This window comes from Corylus avellana, chromosome 5, assembly GCF_965113065.1.
Source record: "Corylus avellana chromosome 5, dhCorAvel1.hap1.2, whole genome shotgun sequence".
Lineage (NCBI taxonomy): Eukaryota > Viridiplantae > Streptophyta > Magnoliopsida > Fagales > Betulaceae > Corylus > Corylus avellana.
The window spans coordinates 367533-389509 of record NC_142494.1 but is presented as its reverse complement, the minus strand read 5'-3'; the positions used below and the strand labels follow the sequence as shown (position 1 = coordinate 389509).

The window sequence follows — 21977 nt, the reverse complement described above, 5'->3', positions numbered from 1 at the left end:
TCTCTCTCTCTCTCTCTCTCTCTCTCTTTCCTTTTCTCTTCTTCTTTTCTTCCTCTTTCCTTCTTTCTTAGATCAAATTCAAAAACCCATAAAAAAAGGGTAAAATTTCACGTTTCTGCCAATTCTCTCCTTGGCTGCTGTTCTCTAAGCATCACCCACGCACCAATCCCTTAACCCCCTTCGTTTTCTCCATCGCTGTTTTCTCTGTTTTCCTCAGCTTCGCTTTCTCCAATTGTGCACAAATATAGACTCACTCATTGATATATATTTATTTAGAGATATTATTTAGTCTGTGGGTTTTTCTTTTTCTGGGGCTGCAAAGATGAGCGGTGGGGGGTCCAAGGATTCAATCCCGAGCCACTTGGGGAAGGTGATCCAGAACATCATGGAGATCACAGGCAATCACAGTGAAGACGAGATTCACGCAATGCTCAAAGAATGTTCCATGGATCCCAACGAGACCGCTCAGAAGCTCCTTCTCCAGGGTACGATTGCCTTTCCCTTTTCATTCTTTCGCGTCTCTGCTTCTCTTTCAGCTTAATGGGCTTTTGATCCTGATCGGGTTCTGTGGGTTCTTCTGTGATCCGTGTGTCGGGCTTTGTGTTTTCTCTTCTGGCTTGTGTGTTGTTTTCTTGTGGGTTTGATTTGATTTCGCTTTAGATTAAGTTTTGGCTGTGGAGGAAGTGGGAATTTTTAAGTTTCATAAGATGGGTTTTCACTGTTGGTTAGCTTTTTATAAGGCGAAGTTTGAGATTCTGATATCCTCTTTATGTTTTGACACCTTTCTATTTCTGAAGGAAAGCACTTTTTCCTATTCTTTATTTTCTGTAAAAACTTAGCTTTGTTGGATGCTAGAAATCATATTCTGGACCATTTACGGGTTTATGTCATGTCAATGGTTAGATTGTTCTGCTTGATTTTCAGAAATAAGGACTAAGCAATGAAATGGGGTTTTATTTCGTAGTCATTGTTAGGTTCCTGATGAATTGCTTCCAAATACATGTAGTTCTTTCCCAAGTGTGTTTTACAGGATTTCATCTTTAACTCTCTCCATGTGTTTCCTTGAGCAAAAAAGTAAGATAATACTCTTCCCCCCCTCCTTCCCAAAAAAAAAAAAAAAAAAAAAAAAGAAGAGAGAGAGAGAAAGAGATTAGATTGACTAAGCAAGGTAGTTGCATTAGGTAAAGTAGTGATTTTTTGAGTAAGAAGTTAACAAAAAATGAAAAAATTATGTTGCTTCAATGCTTTAAACCACAATAAATTATAGTCAGTAGTGTGTACAGTAGTGATACATTCTATAGTTGTGGTTGTCAAGCATGTTTAGTTCAAAGATTTCTTTTAATTGGGGGTGCCTTACTCTTTTAATAAGACTGGTTATTACTTATCAAAAAAAAGATTTCTTTTAATTGGTAGCTATTCAGTTTTGGTTATCAAGCATTTACTGCCAGCTCTGGTGCTTGGAGAAGGTTCATTTTATTGAGTGCGTTCTGCAAAAGGCTGGGTTACAGTTATAATACAGAGAAAGTACCTTTTTGGTGGTTGGTTTAAACATTCCAATGGAGACTAGTTAGTTTTAGGGGTGATTTCTGTTGCATACCATTACAAAGTGGTCCGCTATTAAGTGCAAACTATTTATTTTGGCATGTTACAGAGCAGTGTTGCTATTGATTAGGACTCATTTCTATAGTAGTGACTAATTAATGCTTTCATGTTGTTAAGAACATTTAATTATCTCTTATGAGTTCTTGTTTCAAGCAAACAGTTGGGAAGTCTTTCTGTTGGTGTTTTCCCGTTTCACTTCACTCCATGTATAACTGTAAATTTTCATCTGAGTTCATTTCTTGTAATTTGAATGGTTAGGAAATTTTGTTTACACTAGGGGCCATATAGTATGTTTTATTTTCTTGCTTTCTTTTCTTCTCTTCTCCATTTCATCCCCTTTTCACCAAGCTAACATGTGTTTATGTTGTTCCACAGATACATTTCATGAGGTCAAAAGGAAGCGGGATAGGAGAAAAGATGTAAGAGATTTCTGTTGTAACTTAATGATGGAACAATATATTTTTGAGTTTATGTATTTGAAGGTTTAATTTTAGAGGTTTGTGACCTGAGTTATCACTTTTATTAGATTGGTGCAAGCATATATTGGATGTGCAAACTTGCATTATGATTCAAAATGTGATGAATTGAGTTATCTTTAGACATTGTTGTGGATTTAGCCGGATTTTGATTGTTAGGTTTTATCATTTAGAGACTAAAAGCAGACTCTTGTTTACACATGCTTGGACAGTGATGAGTAGTTGTTATATTGTGCTTCAGAATTAATTTGAACTGTTTTAATCTTTCTACTTTGTTTCTTATATTCTTGCAGAATCTGAACAACAAAGAGTCTGCAGAATCACGGTGGAGACCCAGTCTGCAGGGGCGAGGGGGCAGGGGTGGACGGGTGAATTATGCCCCACCTCGACACATACCACATGGTGAACAACTATTTCAAACCAAAACTTTCTTTAGGATTATTAGTTGGAAGACTCTTGCCTTATCTATTCTTTTTAATAAATTTGGGTTGATGATGTTGCAATTTGTTGGTTGATTATCTACAAATATGCTTCTGTGCTTGTGTTAATGTAACATTTTTTGAAATGAATCAATAAGTACCACATTTGATTACTTTTATGAGGAACTTGTTATCTGTTCTACTAGCCTCAATGTGTCATTGAGGAGTTATGCCCCCCTCCCCCCCTCTCCCCCCTTGGCACATGCCCGAAAATAAAGAAAGAAACTCTTACAATATTATTGTATTATTGGGGTTGTCATAACTCATAACAGCTGAGCTAACTGGCTCTGTTATACCTCTCTCCAGATGCTGGTGGTGGCAGGAATTCTGGTCCTGGAAAGGAGAATGGAATCAACCAAGGTGCAGAGAAGGCTGTCATTCCATCTTTACCAACTTCTCAGGACACAAAAACTAAAGATAAAAGTCCGGTAACAAGGTGGTTTTGATTTATGAATTTATATCTCTCCTATACTTGTTAGGTCCACTAAAATTTAGTTCTTTAGGTTATAGATTGTTAAAGTTTCATAGAACTTACTTGATTAAATATCCCTTGCAGCTCTGAACCTGTCATTTCCAATGGTCCCACTAGTGTTCCTGAAGAAAGTTCAGCTTTTGTTGCCATTAATAATTTGGGAACTGCACCACCATCTTCTTATGCAAACAAAGATTCCGTCATTACCTTTGGAACTGGGGATACGCACACACAGCCCTCACCAAGCTCCAGTAACTGTTCAGTGTCGACTTCACTGTCATCTTCATCAGCAATCTGTTTCTCATCTTTGGACCCTGTACTAGTTCCATCTAATGATTCACGGCTCCCTTGTTCTGTGGGTGCAATCAAACGTGAAGTAGGGAGCAATCGATCTCCTGGTGAACCAAATGCAGTTGTCCTTGCTGAGAACAAATCAGCTGCTGGTCAGGACTCTAAAAATTGTATTCAGTACTGTCTTTTATTTATCTTCTGATTTGATTAACATGAATTAGTTTTTGTTGATGACTGTTAGCAGCCTCCGAGATTAGCAGTGCTTCCGAACAGGGAAAGATGCTGAGCAAATCCCAAGGAGTTGGAAAAAATCAGCTTGCTGAGTCTTCACTGCCTTCATCTACACTAACTCATAGCAGCTCTTCGGTTAGTCGGCCTTCATCTAATTACAGTAGCCGGTCACAACAAATAATTGGCCCTCAGAAAGGTATATAATTTTAAAATAAATGTTGTTTTGTATCAATCTTTGTATAACTTGGGGATATTGCTTAAAGATGTTTAGGAGGTCAGATGAATCTCTATGAGATTATTATGAAGTGTTTTGTTTGAAAACAGACACCCCCTTCAACCACCCACCACCCCCCAAAAACCAAGATAGAGATTAACAGAAGGAATGCAATTTACTTTGGTTTTTGTCATAATAGAAATACTCCATTGATGCTACATTTGTTAGTTGTTAAAGGAATGCACGTGTTCTCAAAAATGCAAGCTCTCCTTTGATGCTAAAGTTGTTAGTTGTTCCAAGCTATATTTAGACATCGGCCTGGTCCTAAAATTATGAGTCCTTGTGTGTTCCAGGGCAGCTGATCTTTTATTCTTATCCAGAGTGAGCCTAAATAAAGGTGTTTTTGGTTTTTAAGCTTAGTTGTGATGAGAATAATTAACTTATGTTGCCATCCCCACCTAAAAGTTGGACATGCTTTGCTACTTGACAACTGGAGTTTCACTAGCTGTTTTTCGTCTTGTTGCCTTGTTGATTCTTTTTCGAATGAATTGATGCCATTTGAGGCATATGTTTCCATCAGTTTTTTGGCTGTAAATTAGGAAGTGAGGTCTGTTTCAATCTTTGGCCTGATCACTCATTGTTGTATTGAGTAATATTTTCCTATTAACCAGAATTATTTCTTGATAGAAATAATGATTATTTTAGTCTAAGCTATCAACAATAGTTGGATGACTTGCTCAAGACTTACAAAGTAGTTTCTGGTTTCTATCTTCAACAGTTGGTTCAAATAAGGAATGGAAACCAAAGCCAACAACTAGTAATGTTGTTCAAGGTTCTGGAACAGCTGGTACAGCTTGTGCATCTGATGTTCCCACTGTTTCAGTTGAAGCTACCGATCAGACACAGCCCGAATCTAGTGTCCTTGATATGGAAGAAGCAACTTCAAAACTGCAGAAGAAGCTTGAGGAGTTACGACTTCCACAACGTCAACTTGTTATTATTCCAAACCATATCCATGTCCCTGAATCTGAAAGAACCAAGTTGAGTTTTGGAAGTTTTGGTGCTAGTTTTGGAGTAACTACAAGCTATGTCAGTGGTCCTGAGAGTGACAAGAGCTCTACGCCTGTGTCTGAAGCTTCTCAGGATGTTGAAGAAACCATGGAGGAACAGGCCTCAAGGTTTGAATTGATATGCTTTGACATTTATTAAGTTTTAATGTGATTCTCATTAGTTTAATCTACCTCAGACTAGGGGTCTTATTTTCCACTTCTTTTTCTTAATTAATCTATGGAAAAAGTGAGATTGTAATTTCTTGAGAAAACAATAAGGAGGAGCCAAAAAGGTACTTTATTTTTTTTTCCATGATATAAATCATCTTAGCAGTGTTGTAGTAGTGGGCACTGTAATTATTTGTTTATTACATAAATTGTTTTTGATAAGTAATGTATATCCATTCAAAGTGCATAGGGGGTCAACCTTAGTATGCAATATACAAGAGAACCTCTAAATTATAGAAAAAAAACGTTGCTTATTAGTTTGAAAAGTAATTTGCTTATTATGTAATTTAATGAGCCTGTGGCTAGTTTAACTGCATGGACTAGGTTTTTCTGGGTTATAGGTGAATCTTGAATGAACTGTAACTGCATGTTAGTGGAGCATCGCTGTCCAACCAACATAATTTGGTTTTTGATGGCATGCATTGACTTTCTAGGATCTTGTAATGAAGGTCAATTATGAAGAGCCCGATGCTTTCACTTTTGCTCCCCCTCCCCCGTGCATGTGTGCATTTCTGGCTCTGGTGGATTAAGCTTTTAAATAGTTAACTTTTTTTGTAACTGTGGGAAGTCAACTCACTTGTGGTCCTTGCATTTCCATCCCTAGTGTTCTCTGCATTCATCCTCTGGTATAGTGAAATAATTTTTCACATTTCTTTAAATTATTTTGTTGGATGCAGCAATCAAAATGCATTGGCACCAGCTGAAGAGGGACATTATCCTGATCACCCACAATCACCTACACATGTACCTGAAAATTTATCATCTGGTGATGGTGATGTCTCATCCAGTACAATCCCAGAGTATAATGAATCCAAGCAGAAGACTGCATTGCCATCTGGAGGGCATCAATACTCGGTGGTTCATACTTCTCCAAACTACAGTTTTGGGTTTGTGCCTCCAATGTTGGGGAGTCAGCTTGCACCATTTGAAAACTCTGAGTCGCAAGCACGTGATGTTTCCCGTCTTCCTAGCTTCGTTGTGAGCCCTCAAACCACTGTTCTCCTTTGTTATATGTTGATCTGGCTATACTGATTAAAAATTTTAATTTTGGTCTAGCTTCAACTTTGATTTCCTGTGAGTCCAAATTTGACATGTTGATTAAATATGTCACATATTCTGATTGATTTTGGCTTATGGTTTCAAACTTAGGAGTAATAATCATAATTGCTGATTCACTGTTTTTTGGCTGACTATTTTTGGTTTAAAGTAATTACCATTGATTATTAGTTGTCTTTCCCTCTATTGGTCCAACAGCCGATGGATCCAAGTTATTATGCTCAATTCTACCGCTCGGGTGCTGATAGTGATGGTCGTCTTTCTCCTTTTCCTTCTCCTGGTGTTGGCAAGTACAATGGGAATCTTGCAGTATTGTCTCCAACAACTTCTCAGTCTCCTCAAGAGGTGTGCACACATAAAGCACCTAGTTTATCATTCCTGTTGAGAGAAAAGTCCTCTTAGTTTCCTGCTAGAGAATATCAATTTTTTTGTAGAGGTTACATAAAGTGTTGCTTCTTGATTGAGTTATTTATGATTTCTGTGCATGGTATATGCTTCCATTAATGTATTTCTATGCATTTTTTCTTATCTATCATCATTTTTGTATGTTCCAACATTAGAGACATGGTCAAAATAGCACTGGAGTGGTAGAATTTGGCGATATACCTCAGTGAAAATTACTGCCCTGGTGCCCGATCTACAAATGGCCAAAACTAAGTGTAATTAATAATTTTACGAATTTTGATCACAGTCAAAAAGCACCTTGAATACAAATCAGTATGCATACCAAGAACAAGATGTAGCCTGGTAGGCATCAAATGCACAAGCACCTGCAGGTGTGATCTTGGCAATGGTATTTGAGTCAGCTGTAACCTTTCCTCAAGAAAATTATCATGATGCTCAAAATAATGCCGATTACAATTCTTACCATCAATGAATTTGGAACTGGGAATAACCACTCTCCCTCTCTCTCTCTCTCTCTCTTTCTGTGTGTGCGTGCGTGTAGATGGTATGAGGAAAAGATTTTACTTCTTAACGTTACTATCAGTAGTTGATGTCTCATTGTACGTCTATTTCTTTATTTGCATCTACACATATTTTGATATTTACATACCTTTAAATTCTGTTGCTATTCTATGCTTATTTGCAGGGTGGCGTCCTGTCTTCAGCAGGTCCAACACCACTGGTGACTCAGGCTGCAGGACTCATGCAAAGCTCAATAGCTGTGACTCAGCAGCCTGTCCCTGTCTTCCGACCACCAGCTGGGGTCCACATATCCCATTATCCTCCAAACTACCTCCCATATGGTCATTATTTTTCCCCCTTCTATGTCCCACCACCAGCCATCCACCAATATTTGGGCAACAGTGCATTTCCTCAGCAACCTCCGGCTGGCGGTGTATATCCAGCTCCACCGGGCACAGCTGCCACTGGGGTCAAATACTCACTTCCGCAATACAAACCAGGGACTAACACAGGAAATCCATCGCACATTGGAATGCCAAGTGGCTATGGACCATATGGCTCCTCTCCAGCTGGATATAACCCCAGTTCTGCTGCAAATGCAGGAAACTCAACAGCTAATGAGGATCTTACTGGGTCCCAGTTCAACGAAAGTAATGTATACATTAGCGGGCAGCAGGTTAGCTTTTATGTGCTGTTTCTATTGGCCCCCCAACCTCACCCCCCCCCCCCCCCCCCCCCCCCCCCTCCCTCTAATTAGTATATCATGCTACATTTTAAAATTGCTTAGGGCCATTTTCAGAAAACCTTGTTTTTAAAATGAAAGTAATATGATGGTTAGGGCCTTTATGGTTGCTTTTGAATGGTAGACATCCTCAGCTCACCTTAATGCATCAAATTTGAAATTTCAGAAAATAGGTGCAACACGTTTCTGAAATCTGTAATGATGCTAAAAAGTGGAGTTGGTAGAGCAGTATTGGAGGTTGTGGCATTGTGTTGTGGTATGTGTAGTTATTAGTAGGCCAGAAAATTGTTATTTATTAAAAAAGGGAAACCATTAAACAATTGTCGTTGAAATGGTGGATATGGTTGTGGTTATTGGGTGTGCTGTCAGTTGGGAGGGGGGGTTCGTGCATGAGAGAGGTGGGGTTGTTGTGATGGCTGCTTTAGTAGTGTTGGTGTATGTGGATGATGTAACACATACATCAAGTTACTATTTTTTTTTTCTCTCCTTGTGTTTTCCCAGAACCTACATACACCTATTCCCTTCCTTTGGGTTCGGTTTTTTTTCTGGGTGGCAGTTTCAATCAAACATGTGACAGAATGATTCTTGCTACATAACTTCATATCATAACAAATAAAAACATGTAGTGTCTATGCTCCTTTATGAACGATTGTAGCGAAATGTAGTGCCCAAGTATGCCCATTGTTGTCTTGTGTGGTGATCTGTTGGTTTGACTGTTATGGCCCTGCATGGTAAAGATTGAGAAGCCTTTTTGTTAAAGCTGCTAAACATACATGTACTTCTAATAAGCACTTATAAAGACTGAGGCGGTTGTTGATTAGGTTTCATCATAGTTGATTACTTGGCTGATTTGCATTTTTTTTCAGAGCGAAGGTTCGGGTGTATGGGTTGCTGCGCCTGGCCGAGACATATCCAGCTTACCAACAAGTTCATTTTACAATCTTCCACCTCAAGGTCAGCATGTGACTTTCACCCCAACACAAGCTGGCCATGGCACTTTTCCCGGTGTCTACCACCCTGCCCAAGCAGTAACGGCAGCAATGGTTCACCCACTTCTGCAACAATCTCAGGCCATGGCGGGAGCTGTTGATATGGTGGGCCCTGGTGGCAGTGTTTATCAGCAGCCTCAGCAAGCACAGATCAACTGGCCGAGTAACTACTGAAACAGGGATGGGGTTTTTTCTTTTTCTATAAACAGCAAGACACGAAATTCAAGTCCAATCTTTGGATTTTTTTGGGGAACTCAGAACAAAGTTTGGATGGGAGGGAGAGACATCAAGAAGATACACAGCATTGACTGGATTTAAGTGTAAATCCCACTAAAGGAGGCTGGAAAAGTTATAGCCGTAGTATCTTCTGATTGCTTGGGTTGAGGACATAAAAGGTGCTATCCACCTGTAACCAATATTGACCATTTTTAAGTTAGTCAAGGTAGATGTGCAGATCTTCTCGTTTTAGCTGCTGCTATGTGGTTTCTCCGTTTCCCCCCTTTTTCATAGTTCCAAGCTTTTTCCCCTCGTTTTTTTTTTTTTTTTTTTCTAAATTTTTAAGTCTTTCAACCCTAGAGTTTACTGTTGAGTGGTGAGAATCTCGTTCATTCTTTCTCTTTTGATATTTGAGGTTTTTGGAAGGTAAGATATAGGTTGTTGGAGAAACTTTTGCATTATTTTTTTGTCTTGTCTTTCTGCTGTCTTACCTGTAAAGTGAATTTTGATAGCAAGAGAACGATTTACGTTAACTGTTGTTGTACTGCTAAAAGCCGAAGCGAACATGTCAATTGTTTGACTTGTCTGATGTATCCATTAATGCATGCTTAATATACAGCATTCTGGGGGGAAAAGTAGTAGCTTGTCTTCCTTCTTCTTCTTCTTCTTCTTCTCTTCGGTAGTATGATATCACTGAAGAACACACCACTTTTTGCCTTAATTTGTTGACAGACAATCTTCTCTTTATTTGATTTTGGCCTGAAAGATTTCGAGGAAGGTTTTTGAATTTTTATTACTCTCTGAACATTACCTAACATCTGTTTGGAAAAAAACAAGTATGCGAATTATTGTGACTTCTTATTATAATGTGGTTGGCGATATTTGTTTATTTAGTCAATGAAATTATATTCTATGATTAAATGTAGAGCTAGTTGTACACTTAACTGCGTTGGGATTCATAAGGGTGGGCTGGTCATATACTCTTCCGCACATTTCTCCTTCGAAAGCTTCGCGTAATGATGATAGGAGTATGACTTTTGTTTTTCTTTTATTTTTTAAAGGTAATGTGACTTTTAAAATTGCTATTAAATTAAAATTTAATAATAATTATTCAAAATTTAATAGTGATTATTCAAAATCTAATGATAATTTTAAAATAAAGACAATAATAAGAAGACAAAATCCATACTTCTAACATTACTCTCCCAACCTTTTGGGTATTTCTTGGCCGACGAGAAACTGAATTGTGCAGTGCTACAGTGCCGCTGAGTGGTCGGACTTATCCACAAGGGATTCGCGGAATTTCAGCCGTTGATGGCTGGTTGGGGTTTTCAAACCTCAGACCAACAAAAAGATTCCAAACAAAAGTACAAACAAGACAACGAAAGTGGTGGATTTCGTACCACTTCCGATCTCTCCAAGAACTTCGTAACTTGTACCCTACACTTTGCCTTTGATGCTACTTCTTTGACTTCCACCCTCAACGTATAAATTACTGTCGGCAAGAATCCACATTTCCAGATTAATTTGCTGGCCTGATATATTCCATTGTGTCTGCAAAAACTAGATGACAAAAAGGACCAGCCACAGCCTCTTCTTTGCAAGACGGCCTAGATTTCATCTTACATTATTTTAAAAATAATTTGTCAAGAAATGAACGGCTATGTGCCTCTTGAATCCACCGATGTCCCAAGACTTGAAAACCATGGCCAATTGGTCAATTAATCAATCCTTTTTTGTACCAGTAATTGGCAGCCTACATCTTTCCAAAACTGCAAAAACATGTTTAAGAAATTGCTCATAGTCCATAAGCTCACTCCCTTCCAACGTCCTACGCCGGCCGCCGCGGTCAATCAGAGGGAGGAGGAAAGCTTCTCTACCCCGTTGAAAATCGTCCACGCCGGCGGGGTGGTGGAGTGCTTCTACATGGCAACTCCCGCAGCCAGGATTATGGAGAAGTACCTGTCTTTCGTGCTTGCCAAACCTCAGGTCTTTCGGCAGCCATGGGATTCTGTTGTCAGGCCTGATGAGATCCTCCACCCGGGTGAAAAGTTCTTCGTTGTCCCCCGCCGCACTGTGAGGAAGCTCAAGAGAAGAATCAAGAAACCCAGTTCAGAAAATCCAGAGGATCCTTTAACACCGCAATCTTCTAATGATGTCTCAGCCGGAACAAGGCCCAGGCAGAAAGATGGGTCTTCAATAAATGTAGGTAACGGTAACACTAAGAGTACCTGTGTTCGTGCAAATACAAAGCAGAGTAGTTGTCATTTCGAGGCAGGTGTCGATATGACGCAGAAGAAAGTTGGTAATGGTGGCGTGATGGCAGAGAAGAAAGGTAAGAAAGGGGAAAACTCAAGGAGAAGCTCGAATAATCCTCAGCCTGAACATGGAAGGAAGAGGGGGATAATGAATGCAGTGACATGGCAGCCATCGCTTACATCTATCTGCGAGAGTATGGGGAACTGATCATACAGATGTTCCTCTTTAATTTCCTTGTATATCACTCCTTACTAACACTTAAATCTTTGAACAAATCAACATTAATTATTTCTTTAATTAGTTTCAACACTAAAAGATCTATTTATTTTTTATTTTTTATTTTTTAATCTTAACTATCAATTTGTTTCAAAGCGGCAACATTTTCATTGTTCACTTTGACATTTCCATTTAAAATAAAGAAATGTTTATTTGCATTTTGGTATCCATTTTGCATACATCTCTATTGAATTGACATGTTCCATCTACCGTTGGTTATTTTTTTTTTTAGTAAATTTTTAGCTATTTTGATAAGCCGGACGTGAAGTCCTTTTTTTTTTTTTTTTTTGTTAAAAGAGAAAAAAAAAAAAAAGCAAATAGGGAAAGGGGTATAAAGTGATAAAAAACCAAAAATGGGTGAGCTCCCCTACAACAAACCCAAACACAAAAATTAACAGTGCAAGAAAACGAAACAACGTAGGAAATGAGCCAAATTAATAGCCCAGTCCTCTTAAAGGGGCCGCATAGAGCGGTTTTAAAGGCAAAAGAAGTACAAGAAGGATTACAAGCCTCAATAGGTTCATAAACCCTAATTACAGGTGTAAAAACACCTCAAAAGGTCCAAACCCATCTGTACTCCTAGCAAAGAACACAATCAACCACCCGAGCTGAAGAGAAGGGAGTTTGAGGATCCCTAAGACCAACTAAAATAAAACTTTATAACCTGATGTGGGTGCCCTAAGATATATATATACAGTAAGGTTTTGAGGGATCCAGAATGAACCGAACAAGAATTAATGCCTTTCAACTAATTTTTTTCTTCCTTATTTTAATTCCGCTGTGTATTTTATATTTAAGAGCTGTCATAAGAGTTGCCACTGCCAGTGAATGGTTTGAATGGTGCACTCGGATCACTTTTCTCCTTTTCACTATAAGTCGTTTTCTATTCCTTCGTATACGTTTCTAACACAGGAGTTGAAATCCATTATATTGGACCAAAAAAATAGCAATTTTGTAGCATATGTTTATGTCTTTATTCTCAATATATATATATAACTCTAGTATCACTTAAATTATTAGTTAAATAATTAAATTTATTATTTTTTATTTGTGAAAACAAATCCTTTTATTTTTTATTTTTATTTTATTATTAACATGTTCACACAAGAGAAGAGAGAGTGATTCGTACTAGTAATTTCTGCTTTATTAAGCGTAATTTCAGTCGATTGAACTAACTTTTAGAGACGACTTGAAAAACAAATCTTGAAAACAATGCGAACTTGCACCTGTGATTCTTGAAATTGAAACCATATTTCATCAAAGTGTGTTGGGGGGGGGGGGGGAAACATAAAAGCCAAAAGGGGGCGCAGTTGGTTTGTTGTTTCTCGTGGACGTCTTGTGCTTGTCGTGACTCTTGGAGTTCGGCTCCCCAAATTATCCCCCCCTTTTTTTTTTGTTGGTATTGTAGGGGGATATCACCATTAAAAAAAAAAAAAAAAAAAGATTAAAAGACCCAAGTCATAGATTCCACACATTTGAGTTGCACACAAGAACAAAAAGAAAAGGTGGAAAATTCAGACTCATTGCGGTGCATGTAGGGTGTAGACATGTGATTTTCTCACTTTTATACCACTAAATTTGGTGTGAAATGGACATTTTCGGCCTAAAGTTGGCCTAAGCAGGCCAATTTTTAGTAAGTCTTATGGATCGACCGACCAAATTCAAATGAATGGGTGCACAAGTAATAAAAAGACTACACAATATTCGGACTACTATGATTTGGACTCCTAGGCCTCGTTTGCCATCAGCCAGGGCCGGCACTGTAGTTGGAACAGCAGCAAAATTTGACTTTTTACTTACTTTTTTTTAGAAGCAAAATATTAAAAAAAAAAAAAAGAAAAAATGAAGAGAAAGATGGGGTAGTTCCAGCCACCCCTTGGCCAAAATGGGGTGGCCGGACCACCCCATTTTTGCCCAAGGGGGTGGCTGGAGCCACCTCTTGGCCGATCTGGGGGTGGTCGAACCACCCCCATGGCCAAGGGGGTGGTCCGGCCACCCCCTTGGCCAAAAACAAAAAAAACAAAACAAAAAAGAGGGATCGGGTGATTTGGGGGTGGCCGAACCACCCCCAAGGGGCTGGGGGTGGTTTCGGCCACCCCATAATGAGTATTTTCTCACAAATGACTGAATGAGCACATATTCTTCTCTTTATGGAGTATTTTCCCTTGGTTAGTTAGTTAGGAAAGGGAGTTGATGAGATGGCAAAATTGATTATGCAGCCTCCCGAGTCCTGAGAATAAAGAGCCATTAGGGCCTTGTTTGCCGTTCCAGCTACAGTGCCGGCCCTGGCTGATGGCAAACGAGGCCCTAATGGCTCTTTATTCTCGGGACTCGGGAGGCTGCATAATCAGTTTTGCCATCTCATGAACTCCCTTTCCTAACTAACCAAGGGAAAATACTCCATAAAGAGAAGAATATGTGCTCATTCAGTCATTTGTGAGAAAATACTCATTTCCTGTGAAATCTTTAAGCTTATTTCCTTCTCAAACTAATATTTTGATTTAAGCATTGAGGTTGCCCTCACCGGAACACGCTTCGGGTTTGACCTTCCTTTTCTCTCAGCTTGTTTTTTCGATTCAGGATTTAATGTGTGACCATTTGATTCTTCAAAATTAATCAAAGAATAAAACTTTTCTCTAAATTGGATTTAGACAAGAAAAAAACCTAATTTATTAAACTGACATATATTCAAAATACATGTGATTTTTACGTATATTTTTGATAGAACAAGTAGACGTGAAATTCCCATACTTCAATCTCGATTGAAAGAATTTTTAGATTTATTAAACTAGTGTTGTCCATTGATTAGTGCAACTCAAGAAATTTTGTAACAGTTAAAAAATGATTAATGAGGATCAAGAAGAATCATCTAGTGTTAATTTTTATTCTTATTAAACAAAACAATAACCTATTATATACTAAATTTATAATAAATAAATAAATAAATGTGGAATGAGTGACAAGAAGATATGGACAAACTAAAATTGAGGACATAAAAGCAATTAAAAAGAATGTTTTTATTAACAAGATTTTGGTGTCGATGTCTCATGGATAGTGTGGGAAGATAAAATCTGATGGCGTGATTTACTTTATAGCCAAACCTGCAACCTCAAAGGATAAGCGAGAGAGGGAGAGGGAGAGGGAGAGGGGGGGAGAGAGAGAGAGAGAGAGAATGGGACAGGAAGGCACAGTAACAGTAGGAGCGAGAGAGCAAGAGGGGGAGGAGGAGGTTGACTCAGTTGAGACATGGAACCAGAGGAAGCAGGCCCAGATACTGCAACTCTCAGAGAAGCTCAACCATGGGGATCTCGAGTCCCAGATAGAAGCAGCCAGAGATATCAGAAAGCTGGTCAGAAAATCTTCTTCTTCATCATCATCATCATCGTCGTCGTCGTCGTCGTCGTCTTCGATGAAGACTCGCTCAAGATTGGCAGCAGCGGGTGTGATTCAGCCCCTTGTTTTCATGCTCGTCTCTCCCAGTCTGGATGCTCGGGAAGCCTCTCTCCTCGCCCTCCTCAACATCGCTGTACGGAACGAACGGTAAAATGTCTCGACCTTTACATGTCCTCTCTTCTTTCTCTCTCTCTATCTGTTTTTATGTTGGTATACAGGCTCAAAGTTGTGGATTTGATTTGTGGGTTTGTATTGGGTTTGGTTTTATCAAGGTGGGGTGTGTGATTTTGGGTGTTGCTGAGTGGTCGAGAATGTTTAGGAAGGAAAGCGTATGGGAATTTTGTTTCTTTGAGGGGTTTCAATTTGTCTGAATAATACAGCTTCTGGGTGTTGTTTTATTGTGTGAAATTTTGTTACTTTGGGAATCAAATCGGCATGCTATATCTGGGTTTTCTTGGTATGTGCTGGAAGTTGTCGATAACATTTGTGGGTATTTATTGGATTTAGTGTTTCAATTTTCATCTGAGTTTGGGATATTCTGTTATACTTCTGAGAAATAGTAGGGCAGGAAAAGAGGGTGAGATTTATTTTTTTTTTTTATTTATTTTTTTCGGCGGGGGGGGGGGGGGTGGTGGGGGTGTTTGCTTAATTGGCCTAATGTTAATTTTGAGTATTTGAACATATTTAAACTTAGATCAACATGTACATGTGTTCTTGTATTCTGATATATTTGCATAATCTTTGTTTGTGACGGATTGCATGATGGTGATGCTTTACTCATTTGGGTTTCCTTGCTGACCCCTCTAAATAAAATTTATTTTGAGTTTCGACATTATGTGGAATCAGTTTGTTTGCGTCCTATTGGAGAGCTACAAAAGACTCTAGACAATCTTGAACTCGTTGTTTGTTTGGTTGCTGAGAAAATTGAGAAAAGGGGTGAAGGAAAATTATATGAATGTCATTTTGATTCTTTTGTTGAGGGAGGTTTTGAGATTTTCAAACGTAAAGTTCAACGAGAGCCCCTTCTATCTAGATATGATGTAAAACTTTATTTTACAATCTTTAATAGAAAGTTGACACATCATATAAAAATACCAAATACAATGGAGATGAAAACACCGTATCTTTAATTCAAATCAATCTCATGGACTTTTCCATTCGATCTAACCCAACGCCCACCCCCAAACCCTCCACCCACCTTTGAGCTCTCTACACCGGAATCTCCAAAGCCAACCAAGATGATGGCTCCAGTGGTTTTATCCATAAATATTTTGTCTATGAGGTATTTTGTCAAGAGAAAGAAAATTATATGGTGTGCATGGTTATATTATTTTTTGATGTTTCAAGTTGAGGTGTTTGCTTCCTATTGGAGGGTGCAAAAACCCTGTTTACACCACGACCTGATTAAAGTTATAATCAAGTTTAATAAACCAACATGGTCGTCATGTTAGGCTGAGTTCAGGGGAACACCATGCTTTTTTTCGTTTAAAATGCTGAAAGTTTTTAACTTTGACATATTAGTTCATATGATTTTCAAGAAATATGAACAAATGGAAAGAAAATTTTTTTATTTATTTATTTTATATATATATATATATAAAATGCCTGAGAATGTCAAAAACTGAGCCTAAGTTTTATACTTTTCCCAGCAACCAAAAGGCTTTATAGGGTTTGAATATAGACTTTTTATAAAAGGCATGGTTAATATGCTGAGAATTAAGATGGAAGCATTGGCACATGGTTGATTTTGCATGTGATTTCCTAGGCGTGTGTTTGCATTTCTCAATATGATGATGAATGCCTCTGATGTTTATTGGAGATAAGCTTATTATTTTATTTTATTTTTTTGTAAAGCTAAATGAAAATGTTTGTAGAGGGTACGGCTGAATTGTGTTCAGATGCAATATTTCTAGGTTTGTTTTTGCAGACCTTGTTTTGTATTTCTTTCCACCCTCTAATCTAGCACCAGCACTCTGATATCTAGAAAGCAACCTTCCTGGTCCTTTTCCCCAAAAGAGGATCCTTTTCAATTGTAGAAAATATAAGTGGCGCTTGAAAAATGTTCACATTGATGGTGCATTTTCATTTTCAAAAGTGAACCATGTATCTGCTTACAAGAAATTATTTGCTACAACTTCCAATTTTCTGAATGATGGCAGATATTCTTTTGTTTGATTGGTTTGGTTGTTTGATATGCTATGCAATTTTCTTATTGAGACATCTCATGTTAATCAGAAACAAGGTCAAGATAGCCACAGCTGGTGCCATCCCTCCTCTAGTGGAGCTCCTCAAGTTTCGAAACAGCAACATTAGGGAATTAGCCACTGCTGCAATCTTAACACTCTCAGCTGCTGCACCAAACAAGCCCACTATTGTAGCTTCTGGAGCTGCACCTCTCCTGGTTCAAATCCTCTGTTCTGGAAGCGTTCAAGGAAAAGTTGATGCTGTTACAGCCCTACACAATCTCTCCACCTGCACGGAGGAGGACTACTCTGCGATTCTTGATCCAAGAGCAGTTCCACCTCTCATAAACCTCCTTAAAGAGTGCAAGAAGTATTCCAAATTTGCTGAAAAAACTACAGCCCTACTTGACATCCTTTCCAAGTCTGAAGAAGGACGAATTGCAATCTCAAATTCTGATGGTGGGATTTTGACACTTGTAGAGACGGTTGAAGATGGATCTCTTGTCAGCACAGAACATGCAGTTGGAGCTTTACTCTCTTTGTGCCAAAGCTGCCGAGATAAATACCGGGAACTCATTCTTAATGAAGGGGCAATCCCAGGCCTTCTGCGACTGACTGTAGAGGGCACAGCTGAAGCTCGAGAGAGAGCCCATACACTTTTGGATTTGCTTAGAGATTCTCCCCAGGAAAAGAGATTAGCTTCCTCAGTTTTGGAGAGAATTGTTTATGACATTGCTGCACGGGTTGATGGAGCAGATAAAGCTGCTGAAACTTGCAAGAGGTTACTGCAAGACATGGTTCAAAGAAGTATGGAGCATAGCTTGAGCTGCATCCAGCATAGGGCTGCATCTTGTACATCGTCGGATATTCCATCTGCATAATAAAACCTTTTCTTTTTTTGGGTTCAAGAAGGTAGTTTAGTAGAAAGTGGGCTAAGAGTTTTAATCTGAATCTGTTTTGTTTGGCCTGTTAAAGCTCTTGTACCCAGCAAGATCATTATTGAAACAAGTGGAATAGCTAGAGTCAAAATGAAACAGATTTTACTGGAGTTGGTTTTCTCAGGGGTGACATCATGGGTATGTTGTATATCTGGACTTTGATCATGTATATATATATATAGAAATCACTCTGTGCCATTTTACATATACGTTTCTTTTGGTCACAAATGTGGGAGAGGCTGCGCTCCATATGGTATACTTCTTTGACCAAAATTGTGAAGACTTGGCAGCCTTGAATCCATTCCCTAGCGGCTGAAGGCCATATCTTCACAGAATGGAAAGTGGGATTTCCTAATAGGCTAATCCCTTGAGCAAATTGTGTGGTGCATTTTCATCTGGGAAAGTTTCATGTGCCCTACTCAGTCATGATGTCCAAGATCTAAAGAAAAAAGCATTCAAAAAAATTAGACTTTCGTGTGAACTTTTGAATGATATAAATGCATCATGTGTCCCTACCCATTTATGAATGGCAACAGATCCGGTAGTCATTTTATGGTCGAATTTAATGTTATTGTATTTAACTGTGAAAATGATGTCAAATTATTTAAATTTTTTAAATAACTTGTTAACATATTTATTACATTACATCATTTATACCATTAAATACAATAACAATAAATTCTGATAATGAAATAGGCCAAATGAGTCCCTAGTTAGACAATATTAACATTATCCCATAAGGTTATATACAACACAATTAAATACAAGAATAAAATAACTCTTCGAGTAAGTGTACATCCTCAGATCCATCGCCCCTTTTGACTTGTTGAGGCTTCCCTTGGCAAACATGGCTCCGCTTAACCAAGATTCTCAAATAAACAACAATGTGAGATCTAAACCTAATTACATGCTTGCCACTGTCGGTGTGCCTTGTGGCCCCTTAAACTAGCACCGCGGTCCAATGGTGCACAGTAATCCAACGTTGCTTCCTGCTTCCACGTAACCAATCCGTCCACGTGGAAGCATCCTAATGGATGCACCCACTGTGCCTCCCCTAGGACTTCCTCTCATTACTAATTTAATAATCATTACTACAAATCGCATATAGACTTCTGAGAAATCAGCAGCTCCCTATCAGCTCAACCTTACCCGCACTCACGCTCAAAGACAGATACTCGACTTTGAGAGAGAGAGAGAGAGAGAGAGAGAGACAGAGGAATGAATTCTTGTGCTGTATTTGCGTAATCTTCATCTAGAAAAAGGTATGAAACGAAAACAGCTTTGGGTTTTCATTAATTTCACTGGTCATAGTCATTTTAGGTAACTAATCTGCTTCTATTATTGTCTTTCCACATTCCTTCATGGATCTCTAAAAACCCATCTGTATGTCATTTTCATCTTCCAAGCATTACTCTCAAGATCTGACATTTCTTCGTCCCCTCACCTATAACTCTATATTTTTTTTCTTAAATTCTTTCATTCTTCGACTGTTTGTTCATATTTTGGCATTTTAGCTTTCTGGGTATTCTTGTTTCTTTATCTTATGTAGATTTGGGTGATTGTAGAAGCTTCTGGTGCTGATAATTTATCTGGGTATTTTTTTTTTCCTGTTATACAGTATAATAGATTGGTTGATTGTTGAAGAGGCTTCTTCTGGTTCTGAAAAATGTTGGGACGGTCCGCGCTATCGAGAACCGGAAGCTTCCGGCCGGAGAATTTGGGCCAGAATGCCTTGGCATTGATTGGAAATCTTTGCTTCACTATGTTTGTGCTTGGTGTATTAATTTTTACAATTATTGCCGCCACTTATGAACCCGAAGACCCTTTGTTTCACCCATCAACCAAGATCACCACATTTCTCACATCCAACTCCAATGCCACTTTTAAGTCTGATAACACGGTTGTGAAGACCGGTGAGGATTTCATGGCCGCAAACCAAACCGCATTCGACACGTTTATCAACCTAACAGATGTCGAAAGGATAACTCAAACTGTAGACCCTGGTGTAGGTACCACCATTGAAAACGAAGTGACCTCATGTGAAAACAATATGGATAGCCCGGTAGATTGCAGGGACTCTGAGGTGTTCCATATGATGATGAGGGCCACTATAGAACAGTTTAAGGATATTCATTTTTACAGGTTTGGGAAACCAGTTCGTGGGTCTAATGATACCACCTGTGATATGGCATGGCGGTTTAGGCCTAAGGATGGGAAGACTGCTGCCTTTTATAAGGATTATAGGAGGTTTGTGATTTCAAGGTCCGAGAATTGTACCCTTAGTGTGGTTGGGATTGGGGATTACCACACGGGTGTGAATGCGAGGAAGAGAAAGAAGAATCAGAAACCCGGGTTTGCGAAGCAAGAACAGGTTATTTCGTTGCCTGTTGTTGGGGAGGCTGTGAATGATTCCCTTCCTGTTGTTGAGTCTGAAGGTTCGTTTAGCCGTGGGAAGTACCTGCTTTATACGGGCGGTGGAGATAGATGCAAGAGCATGAACCATTACTTGTGGAGTTTCTTGTGTGCGTTGGGTGAAGCTCAGTACTTGAACCGAACATTGGTTATGGATCTGAGTATATGTTTATCTTCAATTTACGGTTCATCAAATCAGAATGAGGAAGGGAAAGATTTTAGGTTTTACTTTGACTTTGAGCATTTGAGAGAGTCGGCATCTGTGTTGGACCAGGATCAGTTTTGGTCGGATTGGAAACAATGGCAGAAGAAAGATGGATTAAATCTCTATCTTGTGGAGGATTTTAAGGTCACACCCATGAAACTCTCAGAAGTGAAAGATGCTTTGATTATGAGAAAGTTTGGGTCTGTGGAGCCGGATAACTACTGGTATAGGGTATGTGAAGGAGAGACGGAGTCCGTTGTTCAACGACCATGGCATTTGATATGGAAATCAAGACGGTTGATGGATATAGTGTCAGCTATTGCATCGAGGTTGAATTGGGATTATGATTCTGTTCATATTGTGAGAGGGGAGAAGGCAAGGAACAGAGAGCTCTGGCCGAATCTTGCTACAGATACTTCACCTGATGTACTTCTCTCAACCCTGAGGGACAAGATTGAAGATGGGAGGAACCTTTATATTGCAACAAATGAACCTGATAAGTCCTTCTTTGACCCTTTGAAGGACAAGTATTCCACTCATTTCCTTGATGAGTACAAGGATCTTTGGGATGAGAATAGTGAGTGGCACTCAGAGATGAAGAAACTTAACAATGGCAATTCAGTTGAATTTGATGGTTACATGAGGGTGTCGGTTGATACAGAAGTGTTCTTGAGAGGAAAGAAGCAGATCGAAACTTTCAATGATCTCACCAACGATTGCAAGGATGGTATCAACACCTGCACTGCTTCGGCCAGCTAATCACTCCATATATCAAGTTTGAAATTTGCTGCTTCCTACATCTGGAAATATCCACGTTACTTTTAGCTATCCTGTGTTTCATTTGAGAAATTGTAAGCTTTTAATTCCTAGTTTTAGCATTGAGTTGCATAATCATGAGTTTTGTACCTGTAAAAGCAACTATGAATGTTTCATATGGACTACTTGTCAGGATGGAATATGATCCTCAGATTGCCTTTTTTAAAGGATGATTTTGCTCTTGACAGTCATGAATCTACATCATTCTATGTTTACTTTTGGCATTTCGATCATTTATATTCCTCTGTAACATACACAAGTTAGAAGTACGTCTATTTTTGAACCGAGGTATTTATGCACTAAAGCGATTATGGCTGTCTCAAATCTCAATTATTGTTCAGGAAACCAAATCATTACCTATTCCTACCCACATGCTTCATTATGCATATTTGTGATTATTAGAGCATTCACGCCCGACTAGCCAAAATAGCATGCAAATTTGGGTAAAAATATAGTTATATCCTGCAGCAAACTACTTTAACTCAAAAAAGATGAAAGGAAAAATAAAACAAAACAAAAACTCATGATAATTCATAATAAAACT

At 38.8% G+C, this 21977-nt stretch overlaps 3 protein-coding genes across 5 annotated transcripts; all 3 read left to right on the top strand.

Annotated features, from left to right (window-relative positions):
* Positions 1-9613, top strand: LOC132180703 (flocculation protein (DUF1296)). 3 transcript variants are annotated; one of them, XM_059593610.2, is made up of 11 exons: positions 1-485; positions 1978-2021; positions 2372-2480; positions 2864-2993; positions 3114-3472; positions 3565-3747; positions 4544-4943; positions 5720-6020; positions 6297-6443; positions 7189-7680; positions 8613-9613. In XM_059593610.2, exons 1-11 carry the CDS (start codon positions 323-325, stop codon positions 8907-8909), a joined length of 2625 nt encoding a protein of 874 aa, XP_059449593.1. In that variant the 5' UTR covers positions 1-322; the 3' UTR covers positions 8910-9613. The 3 variants fall into 3 exon arrangements, with proteins under 3 accessions (XP_059449593.1, XP_059449592.1, XP_059449594.1); XM_059593609.2 differs by having other exon boundaries at positions 3562-3747; XM_059593611.2 differs by lacking the exons at positions 1-485; positions 1978-2021 and having other exon boundaries at positions 2378-2480; positions 2864-2985; positions 3562-3747.
* A 4965-nt stretch (positions 9614-14578) lies between these two features.
* LOC132180702 (ARM repeat superfamily protein) lies at positions 14579-18207 on the top strand. Its single transcript, XM_059593608.2, has 2 exons — positions 14579-15026; positions 17115-18207. The coding sequence occupies exons 1-2, from the start codon at positions 14659-14661 to the stop codon at positions 17941-17943; spliced, it is 1197 nt and encodes a 398-aa protein (XP_059449591.2). The 5' UTR covers positions 14579-14658; the 3' UTR covers positions 17944-18207.
* An 898-nt stretch (positions 18208-19105) lies between these two features.
* Positions 19106-21648, top strand: LOC132180701 (calcium ion-binding protein). Its single transcript, XM_059593607.2, has 2 exons — positions 19106-19262; positions 19619-21648. Exon 2 carries the CDS (start codon positions 19667-19669, stop codon positions 21374-21376), a length of 1710 nt encoding a protein of 569 aa, XP_059449590.2. The 5' UTR covers positions 19106-19262; positions 19619-19666; the 3' UTR covers positions 21377-21648.
* The last annotated feature ends 329 nt before the right edge of the window (positions 21649-21977 follow it).

Coding starts and splice junctions, on each gene's coding strand:
- LOC132180701 (XM_059593607.2), top strand. CDS start 19,667: ATGTTGGGACGGTCCGCGCTATCGAGAACCGGAAGCTTCCGGCCGGAG.
- LOC132180702 (XM_059593608.2), top strand. CDS start 14,659: ATGGGACAGGAAGGCACAGTAACAGTAGGAGCGAGAGAGCAAGAGGGG. Junction 15,027..17,114: donor ATCGCTGTACGGAACGAACG/GTAAAATGTCTC, acceptor CATGTTAATCAG/AAACAAGGTCAAGATAGCCA.
- LOC132180703 (XM_059593609.2), top strand. CDS start 323: ATGAGCGGTGGGGGGTCCAAGGATTCAATCCCGAGCCACTTGGGGAAG. Junction 2,994..3,113: donor GATAAAAGTCCGGTAACAAG/GTGGTTTTGATT, acceptor TATCCCTTGCAG/CTCTGAACCTGTCATTTCCA. Junction 6,021..6,296: donor CCCGTCTTCCTAGCTTCGTT/GTGAGCCCTCAA, acceptor TTGGTCCAACAG/CCGATGGATCCAAGTTATTA.